A 14169-nucleotide genomic window follows, 5' to 3' on the forward strand; every position below is an offset into this window, starting at 1 on the left:
AGTTGCCCCTGCTTTCTTCTTGATAATCAATAAATTTAATTTTGTTGATGCATCATGCATGGATCATTCATAATGACCTCAGCCGATTCCATAGACGGCGCTGCCAAAATCTAGTCGTACAAGTTGTCAAAAATGGCCATATTACCAATTAATTAATTTTAGTCAAAGCCACTTAGTTTCGTGATCGTTAAACTTATTCTTCTGTCTCTTCGTTAGGTGCTTCTTCTGATGTGTTATGGTCCACACTATCACGTGCAGTGTGGACCAAATTAAACACACTAATTAAACTTATTCTCCTGTTTGTTTCTTGATAATCAATAAAATAAAATAAAAGTACATGTCTTATGCTTTTTGACTCTGCTTCTTGGGTTGGCAAGCACCAGCTAGATTAATCCAAGTGTCTTTTTCAGGAAACAATATGAGCAGATTCAATGAAGAATGTGCACAAAATATTAATGATAAATAAACGTGCAACATTTTTCGGATTTCCACTAGGGGTGGTTTCACATCTGCAATGCAGTACAGACACGCAGCTTATAGAGAGAGAGACAAAAGAGCCCAATTGTTTGACTTTAATTGCCGCCACCAGGCACCAAACAAAGGGATTAACGTTTGCCAGCCTCTTCTATGACGCGGAAGTGTGGCACATATTCAGTGAGAGCCCCATAGTCTGACTAAATCAAATATTCTCATATGTTTATTTCAACTATTTAGTTAATGTTGCTAATTGCTATGGTACGTAATAATTAATAGTAATTTGTCATTGTATTATGTTTACTTAAGTTATTTGTTAATGTTAACGTACGTACGTGTAGTGGGCAGCAAAACCCATATATATATATTTTTTTCCTTTTAATTATCTTATGCAAATTAATTAGTGCAAATCAATGATTAAAATTTGCTAGTTTAAGGCAACCTACCACTTGTACTTTCTCATAAATAATTTTGAAAATTTAAATGATTGTCCTTGTCTTTATTTCACAACACAAGAACTGCTTACTTATAAATATGCTTGACCTGTCGTCCGCGACCACGAAGCTCCAATCACCTCATCTCTCAGAGTTCGATCTGTGATATATATATTTTTTAATGAATAAGCAAACTTCATTAAAGCTCAAAACCAAAACACCAGATAGCACATTTACAAGCCCTGCAAAGAGCAAAACCAAATTAAGCCTCACAGAGACCTATCCACCTAAACTAAGCAAAGACAAATCCTGCCAAAAAAAAAAAAAAAACAACCAGCCACAACTCCCAAACCAGAGTAGGCCTTACAGAAACAAAACTAAACAACAAAACACCACAAAATCACATCCTACAGAAACATTTTTTATCAACAAATCTGCAGATAGATTCCATAAAGACACTGTGATATTTCTCATATTTTAAGGAATACATTTTGCTTTCTGGTTTGCCTCTTTGTTATTCAATTTCAATTGATTACTTAATTTGTGATCACTTCGTTCTTCTTCTTCTGATGATTAGTTAATTGTTGTATTGGCAGAATTGAAGGCAGAAATATTGAAGCATGGAGGTGGCTCCAGTAACAATATCAGATTTTCACTCTGAAGAGGTGTACGAGAGGCAGTTGACAGCAAATGACGTCAATGAAATCTCTCGACTCTACGTAAAGAGCTTACCTGCTTGCAGAATCTGTCCCCAAGCCTTTGCTGTGAAAGAAAGCAAAGAAAATTGCTTTTGGCGGAATGAAGTCTCAGCTTCGTTCTCATTGTATATATAGGCAAAGAGTTACAATTGTAATCAAGTTTGACAAACCCAAACTTGATACAAACTAGGAGACCTAATTCAATACAAATAAGTAAAACAAATACAACTAGAACACTAAAGAGGAGAGATAAGAACACTAAAGAGAAGAGATAAGAACAACTATAAGGATAATACTAAAAGATAAGAACAACTATAAAACAGACTCTATTGGTTCCTTAACAGCCCCCCTCAAACGAATGGGAGGGGGAGTAACCATGAGTTTGTCTCTGAGGAAAAGAAATCGAGAGGAGGTAAGGCCCTTTGTAAAGATATCAGCACATTGATCTTGAGTTGGGATGTAGCTAGCACAAAGATCTTTGTGAAGAATTTTCTCACGGATGAAGTGGTAGTCAACTTCTATATGCTTGGTACGAGCATGGTAGATGGGATTAGAAGCTAAAGCAATAGCTCCTATGTTATCACACCAGAGTACAGGAGGATCATGGAGAGAAACTTGCAATTCTTTGAGTAGCATTCGAAGCCATGAGAGTTCAGCAGCTGTAATGGCCATTGCACGATATTCAGCCTCGGTGCTAGATCTCGAGACAACAGGCTGCTTCTTGGCATGCCAAGATACTAAGTTGGAGCCGAAGAAAACACAATACCCTGTAGTGGATCTGCGATCAAGAGGATCCCCTGCCCAGTCAGAGTCACAGTATGCCTGAAGTTGAAGAGGACCTGAAGTGAAGTGAAGGCCATAATCTGGTGTGCCTTTGAGATACCTTAGAACTCTTTTAGCAGCCTTCATATGTTCTGTAGTTGGACAATGGAGAAATTGACACAATTGATTGACAGTGTAGGCTATGTCAGGTCTTGTGAGTGTGCAGTATTGTAGAGCTCCAATGATATGACGATAGGTTGTGGGATCTGGTAGAGTATCACCATCAAGCTTGGTGAGCTTCTTGCCTGAAGTGCAGGGTGCGGCATAGGGCTTTGCTCCAAGCATTTGCACACGATCAAGTAAATCAATAATGTATTTACCTTGATTTAGATGCAAGCCAGTTTTGTCACGAAGGACATGGATGCCTAGGAAGTATGAAAGGCAACCAAGATCTTTCAACTTAAATTCCATTTGAAGGCCGTGGATGAGAGTCTCCATGATAGATGAATCTGTACCTGTTACTATGATATCATCAACATATATCAGTATGTAAATATGAACAGAGCCTTGATGAAGCATAAAAAGAGAGGTATCTACTAAGGATCCAACAAAACCAAGATGGAGAAGAGCTTGTGACAATCTATGAAACCAAGCTCGTGGGGCTTGCTTTAGACCATAGAGGGCCTTTTTGAGCTTACAAACATGATCTGGAAAAGCTGCATCAACAAAACCAGTAGGCTGCTCCATGAGGACTTCTTCATTCAAGTAACCATGAAGGAAGGCATTAGAGACATCCAATTGCTTGAGGGGCCAATTGTAGTGGATTGCTAAAGATAGTAGGATCCGTATAGTGGCTGGTTTTATAACTGGACTGAAGGTTTCAGTGTAGTCAATACCATCTCTTTGTTGGAAACCCTTAGCCACTAGTCTTGCCTTGTATCTTTCAATAGTACCATCTGATTTTTCCTTTAGCCGAAAAACCCACTTATTCTTGATGATGTTTCGATGTGAAGGTCTAGGGCAGAGAGACCAAGTACCATTGTCAACTAAAGCTTGAAGTTCACTTTCCATTGCAGCAAACCATTTAGGGTTAGAAACAGCCTGAGCAAATGTGGTAGGGATAGAAGGCAAGTGTACAGCATGAAAGGATTTTAGTGGATGCTTGGTTGATTTTAAGGATAGGAATAGCTGATAGTTGGGAAAAGACTTAGGTTTGGAGTTTCCAGTCATAGATCTTGTGACAATATGAGGAGAGGCTGGTTCAGTAGGTGCAGGCAAAAGCTGAAGTAAGGATTGATCTAGGTGGGGGATAGGATCAGGGGTAGGTGGTAGTAATTCGGCAGTAGGGGTAGTCAGGGGAGTGTTTAGAATAGGTACTTGTGCTGGGGAAGGCAAGGTGATTGGGGGTGAGGTCTGAACAGTATTAGAGTCAGAATTATTCATAGAGTAAAAATGAGAATGATCAAGAACAATACCTGTAGGGGAAGGATCTGATCCGTTAGGGGATGAAGATGCTGCTCTATTCTGTGCAGGGAACACCAATTCATCAAAAATAACATGTCTAGAGACATATACACGATTGGAGATGGGATCAAGGCACTTGTAACCCTTTTGGTGGGTACAATATCCAAGGAAGATGCATTGTTTGCTTCTGAATTCCAATTTGTGTTTGGCATAGGGTCTTAAGAGAGGATAACAAGCACAACCAAAAGTTTTTAAAAAGGTGTAGTCTGGCTCCTTATTGTAGAGTTTGGTGAAAGGACTTGAATTTTGGAGAGTAGGGGTAGGCAATCTATTGATGAGATACACGGCAGTACTGACAGCTTCAACCCAGTATTTAGAAGAAAGGTGGGATTGAGCTAGGAGACTAAGACCAGATTCAATGATATGCCTATGTTTTCTTTCTGAAACTCCATTTTGTTGAGATGTATGTGGACATGTGACTCGATGAAGAACACCATGTGTTGACAGAAATTTAGTAAAGTTATGAGAGGTGTATTCACCACCCTCATCTGTTTGAAGTTGTTTAATTTTAAGGGAAAATAAATTTTCTATCAAGCACTTGAATTTAACAAAGGTTTCAAAAACATCTGATTTGAGTTTTAGAGGAAATAGCTAGGTGTATCTAGAGAAATCATCAATAAAGATAACATAACATTTGCTTCCATTGATTGAAGATAAAGGAGAAATCCATACATCACTATGAATAAGCTCCAATGGAGCAGTGGTAATACGACTTGACTCAATAAAGGGTAATTTTTTGCTCTTTCCTAATTGACATGAAACACAAATAGATTGACTCGACTTAACTGAAGACACAGGAAGGTAGTAGTTGTGAAGCAGATGCTGCAAGATTTGATGACTTGGATGCCCTAAGCGGTTGTGCCAAACTGAAGAAGACACCCTGATCCCAATTTGCGCAGTAAATGCTCTGACTTTATTTTTGGTGAAGTGTTGTAGCCTTAATGGGTAGAGACCATCTTCACTTGCCCCTTGTAGGAGGATCTTTCCTGTGAGGTTGTCCTTAATCAAGAAATAGGTATCAGTTAGTTTAAAATGGCAATTATTGTCACGACAAAATTTATTTATTGAAAGTAAATTTGTTGTAGCATCAGGACAATGTAAGATATTTTTAAGATGTAGGAGTTGATTTGAGCGAAGAAAAGAGGAAGAGCCAGTGTGGGAGATACCAAGTCCATTACCATTACCTACTGCTACTGTCTCATTACCCTGATATGGTTGCTGCAGAGTTAGATTTTCCAAGTCATTAGTGATGTGAGTATTGGCTCCACTGTCAGCAAGCCATTCATCTTCATCTTGTAGATCGTTGGATTGGGAAACCATTGCAGCAAGTTCAGATGGTGGATGTCGTCCTTGGAATGAATAATCCATGCGATGAAAGCAGTCCAATGCTTGATGATTGGAGCGGCCACATATCTGACAAAGAGGTTTGTTGGATGAGAGGATGCCAGGTTGAGAATTTCTCCTTGTAGTGTAGTTATTTCTCCTTGGAGTGTAGTTGTTGGGAGAATTGCTTCTTGGAGTGTAGTTGCTAGTGCTTCCAGTAATAGTTTTTCCTTAGGAGAAAGCAGGGGTTGGGAGTATACCAGGAGATCCGTTGAAAGTCTTCTTTGAGGGATAGGAATTTCTGTAATTGGAGAAATGTTTCCTTTGGTTGTTGAATCTCTGTTTGTAACCTGGCTTCTGAGCAGTCATGGCAAAGGATTGTGGTTCATCAATGGCAGCCTGATGTTCAATGAGTTGCTCGTGTCCAAGTAATTCAGACTGAAATTCTTCAAGAGACATAGTGGTATTCTTTGTTATCATGGAGTAGGTCATGACAAAAGAATTGTAGGTGGAGCTTAATCCACCAATGATGTAGGATACAAGGTCATCATCGGTGATGGGGCTGCCGGCGATAGCTAGCTGGTCAGCCAAGGATTTTGCACTTCGAATAAAGGTAACACATGGATTATTACCTTGTCTGAGAGTCTGAAGTTGGCGTCTCAATTGAGTGACGTGAGACCTTGATGGAGAAGCATAACGAGTGGCAAGGGTTTTCCATACTTGATTGGAGGTTTTACACCCATAAATAGTAGGCACAAGTGGAGCAGTTAAGGTTGCAATGAACCAACTGAGAATACATTGGTCTTTCTTTTCCCAGAGAATATATTCTGGATTTGGGACATCAGGAGTAGTTTTGTCCGGAGAAGATGGAATAAGCTTTGGTGGGCATGGCTCAGAGCCATCAACAATGCCCATCAAGCCGTTAGTTTTGAGGATGGGCTTAAATTGAAATACCCATCCGAGATAGTTGTTGTCATCGAGCTTGGATTGACAGAGATGCGCAATGTTTGGCATTGTGAAGGATAGAGCAGCGTCGCTAGATTGCGTCATGAGTGCAGTATCAAGGACACGGCAAGGAGATGCGGCTATGGTCTAGTGCGGCAAGGAGAAGAACAGCAATGAGGCTGTAATTTGGTGCAGCAAGAAGAAAGAAAGTAGGTGCGGCAATCTGGTGCAGTGCGGCAATGTTGGTGCAGTACAGCAGGTGCGGCAAGAGAAAAGGTGATCTGAGGGCAGCAAGAAGAGCTGCGAATTTGCCTGGAGAAGAAGCTGATTCCGTTGAAGAAGGCCCAAAAATTTGAGAGGGTCAAGGATCTTATTGAGAGGGGTATGAACCGTAAGGCTCTGATACCATGAAAGAAAGCAAAGAAAATTGCTTTTGGCGGAATGAAGTCTCAGCTTCGTTCTCATTGTATATATAGGCAAAGAGTTACAATTGTAATCAAGTTTGACAAACCCAAACTTGATACAAACTAGGAGACCTAATTCAATACAAATAAGTAAAACAAATACAACTAGAACACTAAAGAGAAGAGATAAGAACAACTATAAGGATAATACTAAAAGATAAGAACAACTATAAAACAGACTCTATTGGTTCCTTAACATGCTGATCGTCCTCAAGAGAATTGTACAATGAATCTTTGGTTCTATGACGTCGCCTTTAATCGCTTGCCAATGGTCTTCCGTAAAAGAGGTAATAAATGTTATCTCATGGGTCACGAAGGATGGGGACGCTTTGTGAATTCCAACAGGTTAGGCCCCGGAGATACTGTCAGAATTCATCAGCTCACATGCAGAAGAGGAACAGGAGCAAGCTTCTTCATGATTGGTTGTGTCAAAGTTGCCGGCATATTAATCGGGTAGATTTGACAAACAACGGCAATAATTATAATTATATATGTGTGCATGTCTGCAATTGTTGTAAGAAGGAGAATTTAGGTCAAATATTTGGAGTATATTTGGAAAAATTAGTTATAGCTAATTATAATCACCCCTATGCTTTTTTTTTTTTTAAGGAAAATCATTCCGATCTCATTAATAGAAGAAGGATCACAAGCATAAAGCTATTACATTAGAGAGCATAAAGCTCTGAAAAAATCATAGTCAAAGTTACGGGGTTACAACATCATAGATACATATATAACAATCTTATATTCAAGACCAATCTATGACATCAATATCTGCTAACCTATCACTAATCTTCAGTTGATCACCTCCAGACAGACAAACCAATACATAGGTAGCAACATTCATCCTCCTCGACTTGCAAGCCAGAAAATTATTAACATCCTTAATCCAAAAGGCCAGGACCACAAAATACATCGATAAAACAGGAAAAATAAAGCGAAGGCAGAAAAGCCCACAAAACACCGCCGAAGAAAGGTTGCCAGAGGATTTTGGCCATAGCGCAAAAAACCTACTCGCAGGCACGTGCCAATCACGATTCATTGCGGGTTGCTAGAATCAGAAGCGGCAAGAGCCGTTGGAAGCGGGCGGGGCTGGAGCGCGCGGTGGAGGGACGTGTGTTGAGGTGGGTCTGACGGAGGGACGTAGATCGAGCTTTGAACAGTCTAATCCAAAGAGCTCCATCAACCTGTGTCGAGGTGGGTCTGACGGAGGGACGTAGATCGAGCTTTGAACAGTCCGATCCAAAGAGTTCCATCAATCCCGAAAAAAGACACGGCACACCTGACGTGGTGGAGGTTCAACTGGTAAAACAAAAGAAAGTAAACAAAAAGAAAGGGGGGGCGGGGGAAGTCCTCCCCCTTACGCCCACTCCTACCTACTATATCTGGGCCATAAAAAATACTACCACAGTCTTGCTACTTGTTAAACGCCCATGAGAAAGTCCTCCCCCTTACGCCCACTCCTATCTAGTACTGTATCTGGGCCATCAAAAAATACTACCAGTCTTACTACTTGTTAAACGCTCATTAGTTTTTAGGCTAATTAAAAACCCTTCGATAATATATGGGATATCAAAAAATACTACCACAGATATGCGATAGTTTACACTACCCGCATAGAAGCCAAATCTGTTCTGTCTTTCATAATGGTTACAGATATGCATGCTCCCCCTCCATTCTTTTTATTTGTCCTTCGTAATTTATATTCTTTAAGGGGCTTCATCAATTGTTTTCAACTTTTCACTTGACAATAAAGACTGTCACTTTATAAAACTAACCATAAGGCTTTTTTTTTTTTTTTTGTCTCAAAGAGCAGATAGAGACAGAGAAGGGCATAATAATATCGTACGTAATAAACTTTTTATGTTTGCACGTGGTTTTCGCGATGTCTACAAGGGAAGGGAGATGAGGATTCGAACTAGTGATCTCCGCTTCATGATGTATGGTTCACAGTTGATGGAGCTACCCCTCGAGGAACTCTCGCTTAATGCTTTAGAATGGTTTTATATACAAGTCTTACCAACCATTCCATTCTTTTCTAAGCCTGCTAAAAAAACCTTGGATAAGGGGCCGGGTCATCTCCGTCATTATCTACCAATGTGAATCAATCCAATATATACGTACCACAAATGTCCGTACGTGGTGATGGGTGATGATGTCACGCCCAGAAAAAGACGAAGAAGAAGATGAAAAAAAAAAAAAAAAAAAAATTGATGGTGAGACTTTGGAAGATCCTGATTCCATATGGTTAATTTGTGAGTGACATTACCGAGAAAAAAAAAATTAATTTTATCTGGGCATGTCTAACAAAGATTTTTCTTTTTTTTTTAAAAAAAAAAAAACAAAGAAAAAACCAAGCAAGGTTTTTATTTGTTTGAATGAGTATACCAATGTCACTGAGATATAAATTTTAGCTGATTCTTAGAAAATACTATTGGCAATACTTTGTATGTGTCAGTGTGGGTGGGTAAAAAAGGATTTTTTTTTTTTTTTTGAGAAAGAATAGTTTGAGCACAAGGTGATATATTATTTCTTAGTGCTAATATTGACTGCAAAGCAAATTATAATTTGTTGAACTGTTTTTTGTATGCCATAAATTAGTTTAGATCAATTGAGGTATTATATCATGATGACTCATAAAGCATAACCCATATATCAAAATTCCAAAGAAAAAAGAATTAAAGTCCAATATTTTGACCTTAATTAATTCTCATTAATGTTACAACAATTGCAGACACACACATAAACATGATAATTAAAGAAACAATCAAACAAAGCGGAAGAGAAACCACCCCTTATCTAATATTCCAATTCCCTTAAGAGAGAAGAGAACAATTTATCTAAAAATCAGGGTGTTTGTCAAATTCTAGCCAATTAATACACCCGCAACTTTGACACGGCCAATCATGAAGAAGCTTGCTCCTGTTCCTCTTTTGCACGTGAGCTCATGAATTCTGATAGTATCTCCTGTGCTCAACTCCTTCGCCTTAACAAAATCTCCCCACCCTCCCGTGAGATAACATTTTGAACCTCTTCTACGGAACACCATCGGCATGCTCTTAAAGGCAGCGTCACAGAAACGAAGATCCCTTGTATAAGTCCCTTCACCTTCAGGAGCAGCAAAAGCTTCGGGACAGATTTTGCGAGCAGCTGACTTGTTTATGTAGAGTCTAGAGCTCTCCTTCATGTCATTTGCTGTCAACTGCCTCTGGTAAACCTCTTCAGAGTGAAAATCTGCTGCTACTGGAGCCGCCGCCATGCTTCAGTTCCGCCTTCTGCCCCTACAACAATTATCATTTATCAAATCAGAAGAAGAAGAAGAAAAAATAGAAGAACAATGTGATCACAAATGAAGTAATAAATGGAATAAAAGAGACAAAACCAGAAAGAAAAATGTATACTTAAGAATCTGAGAAATATTGCAGAGAGTGAGAAAAAATCCATGTGCATGCATATTTTTATAGAGGGGCCGGGGAGTGTAGTTGTATCTTTCAAATCTAGCCTCCATGTATAATTTATTCAAGCCTTTCCTCAAACCTCCATGTATACTTTCCCCAAACCTTTCCTCAAGCCTCCATGTATAATTTAGTCAAGCCTCTCCTCAAACCTCCTCTCAAACCTCCATGTATACTTTCCTCAAACCTTTCCTCAAACCTCCATGTATACTTTAGTCAAACCTTTCCTCAAACCTCCATGTATACTTTAGTCAAACCTTTCCTCAAGCCTTTCGTCAAACCTCCATGTATACTTCAGTCAAACCTTTCCTTAAACCTCCATGTGTACTTTCCTCAAACCTTTCCTCAAACCTCCATGTATACTTTAGTCAAACCTTTCCTCAAACCTTTCCTCAAACCTCCATGTATACTTTAGTCAAACCTTTCCTCAAACCTCCGTGTATACTTTAGTCAAACCTTTCCTCAAACCTCGATGTATACTTTCCTCAAACCTTTCCTCAAACCTCCATTTATACATGCATTCGTCAAGCTTCTATATATACTATATTACTTTCGTTACTTTATTAAGTAGACTTTAGGTGCATTTGAGCGAAGATGACATAAGTTGAGATAGAAAAGTTAGACTCGGAAACGATAAGTTCAGATCATTGCCATTTGCCCGGGCCATCAAAATAAAAAATAAATATTTTTGTAAGGATTTTCAAATCATTGGGTTGCCATTAACCCCCAACATACAGGGTGGTTCGGCCTATATATATACATAAAATGTAATGCAACTCTAATAAAGTATTCTCTCTATGTATATATAACAGCCGAATCACTCTTTGAAGGTAGTTTAGAATTGCGACATGCGACGTGAACTCATTTGTTTTAAAAGCTAAACCGATTTTTTAATGCATAATTTTTAAACCAGATTTTTAATAGTAACCCGTCATTAAATTAGCTTAATTAAGGGCATTTAATTATATTCTAAGAATTTTCCTTATATGTGATTTTATTACGATATTAAGTATTATTAATGTCCAAATCAAATAAAGAAACAAATAATTAATACAAATCAAATTATTATATATTAAAACGTTTAGTCACTTCAATATTTTTAATTCAAATTTAGAAGAGATTGTATGATAAGACCAAATTTCACGGACCCAGCGACGGCTGAAGCCGTAGGTGCTTGGCTAACAGCGGATTTCAGTCGAAGGCTTGGGTTCACAAAGATCATAGTTGAAGGAGATTCTCTGGAAGTTGTACAATCTCTGCGAAAAGAAGACCGGTGCTGGAACAGATACGGGATGCTGATCAACGACACCAAGGCCACGCTTCTTAATTAGTTTTCCTTCTTGGGAGATATGCCACGTAAAAAGAGGAGCCAATACAGCTACACATAATTTGGCTCAATATGCTCTTCAGTTAGGGGAGGAGAAAGTCTGGGAAGGGGTAATTATAACACTTGTTTGTATCCAAGATATTGTTTTCTTTGATAAATTTTTCCCACAATAATGCGGTGAGATAATACCATTTCAAAAAAAAAAAAAAAAAAAAGATGCGTTTAAATTTTAAAATTAAATTATATAATGAACTTATGAGCTTGCAGAATCTTCTTCAGGATCCTCTTTTTCTAATTAACAATTTGCTTTTTCTAAAAAAAATATATATATCTATTTTATAAAGTATCTAAAAAACATACGAATTGTTTTTTTTTTTTTGTTAAATATACTATGTGTATGTAATATAAGAGAAGACAAAATCTTTCACTAAATACACTGTGTGTATGTTTTTTCTTTGATGGAAATATAGTGTGTTTTTATTTAACTTTTATGTTTTGTATTGTTAATATGAATTAGCAATACTCAGACAGTCCCGCCTTTGTTTCAATTTGATAAAACTGTGCGTTTTTAAATTGAGGTTGTAGGGTTTAATATATTTAGTCTGTGTTGCGTGCATCTTCCTATTATGAAATCGGTTTCAGTTTCATTGCCCAACGCATATAAAGTCGATTTTGCCGATAATTCCATCAAAACCCCTTATCCCATTATTAATATTGTACAACTACATAGAAAAAAATACATAAATACGTAAAAGCATTTTAGGCTCTGCCACAAAAGTCAAACGGTAAAAGTTTCATATGTATTTGATTTTATTTTCTCTCTATTTTTATATTAGAAGTTACTTTTAGTTTATATATATATATATATATATATATATATAATTTTCATTTTAAACTACACCTATGCTCACAAAGATTTTAGCATGTTCAAATTTATATGAATTAAACTAAAATTAAAGGTCTTATGTTTTAATTCATTTGAAACATTTTTTAAAGTGTTTTGAAAGAGCCACGACTGTTTTTAGCCTATACAAAAAGTACAATGGAGATGCTTTCAAATTTTAAAATTAAATTATAATGAAGAATGAAGAATCCCGCGCATAATACAGATTATGTGTTAGTTAGGAATAATGTATGAAACTTGCTTTGATTAGAATTTGATACACAACTTTTATCAGTAACGTCATAAATAAGTCTCCTATGCATGCAGTTTGATTTTTCTTTTCACAATCCACTTGTTTCCGATTAAGCCATCCTAAAATTCTGATTATATTTTGTGATTAATTAGGATTGCTAGCATAGGCGCTTAGGACGTCCTGCTCGTCTTACTGTTCATTACATTTTGTCAAAATTTCATCTTCCTGTCTCCTTCAATAAACCATACCCAGCTCATCTCCTATTTCACATGTCGAACTCCACGCATTGAGAGAATAAAAAGCTTGGACCCACTTATAAGTAGGACTCTAAACAGTATTAATTAGATAATTTAAATTCACTCTTAAAAAAAAAGATTAAAATCTAATAAAATCATTTTCATAGTGTAGGATTAGGAATTTCTAACAAAACTATCTTTTCTTCTTCGGTCTTTGTTGCAATATTTTTTTTGGCTCGTGTCGCAAACATCCCCCTCCATAGTCATAGATGGCAGTGTCCACATTGAAATGTGAGAATTCTAATCTTCTCCATTTCAAAGTAGAAATGAAGAAGAGCCGATTATGCAAAAAATTGGGGTAAAATTGGTTTTAATTTTAAAAAATGAGGAAAATTTTGTCCCAATGTTATTTATTTATTTATTTTGCCTAACTGCCTAAATGAAATGGAGAATGTTGAAGCAGTTTTGACAGAGAAAACCTTCGAACCGGGGAGACTCTATGCTTAAGTCAGCACTCTTATACGGAGTAAGAATATAGCATGAGCTAAGGGTTGTTGAGAAGGATTTTCGTCCTACTTTACATGATACGTTGTGTGCCTTTTATAGGGTTTTCGATTGTTGATACCTTGTAGAACTCTTTGTCGTAGGGGAGATCGAATATTGATTGAATATTGGAGTCACTGATCTCTTGTGATTTGTATCCCTCATTTAAAGAGGTTATGCGGTTATTATCTGTATAGTCTTTGTATTTAAATAGGATTCTCCATATACATCATATTGGGTATAGTGTTTCCATGAGGAGAGGATTCAAATTCAATTTCCTCTATCAACTGGATTAGCTTCCATGTAGGTGTGGCGGAGCGAGACCCATAAAGGAATTTATTCTCAATAGTTACCTTCTGATTCTCATGACTGACTTGTCTAGCTAGTTAGGCATCAGGAATCTTTTGTGCACTTGTGACAAAGTTACCTTTATTCTTAATACCAAAGGTGAAGTGTCAGTCGTCAGGTGCTTGTCAGGACCACGGTCGTTGGGGTGCCTTAGCATTTGGCATAGGTCTTACCTCTGAGCCTGTGGTTTGGGTTTTGTCAAATTGCCACTTGGCGAACTTGTTAAGTTTTTACTCCTTGTTAGGTCAGGCCTGAGGCAAGGTCTTCATGTTGGTGCGCGGGGCAAGGCCGCGTGTTTTGTGTCCTGGGCCTGGCATAGCACCTGAGAGCTAAAACTGTAAACTCAATAATAAGGAGCCAGGGGATTTATCAACAGCTTAAAGCCTACTATAGAATAACGTCACAATTAGTCCAAAAATCCTTAATATCAAATATTGAATTTTGTAAGACATGATTAACTAGATAACTCCAAAATTTAATTAATAGTCCTCAATAACAAA

The 14169-nt window shown here is 37.7% G+C and overlaps 1 protein-coding gene across 1 annotated transcript; it reads right to left on the reverse strand.

Moving 5' to 3' along the window:
* Window positions 1-9490: 9490 nt before the first annotated feature.
* LOC148586728 (B3 domain-containing protein At2g36080-like) lies at window positions 9491-9883 on the reverse strand. The gene has a single exon (XM_088514297.1). It carries the CDS (start codon window positions 9881-9883, stop codon window positions 9491-9493), a length of 393 nt encoding a protein of 130 aa, XP_088370423.1.
* Window positions 9884-14169: the final 4286 nt, after the last annotated feature.

Source organism: Corylus avellana, chromosome 3 (genome assembly GCF_965113065.1).
Source record: "Corylus avellana chromosome 3, dhCorAvel1.hap1.2, whole genome shotgun sequence".
Lineage (NCBI taxonomy): Eukaryota > Viridiplantae > Streptophyta > Magnoliopsida > Fagales > Betulaceae > Corylus > Corylus avellana.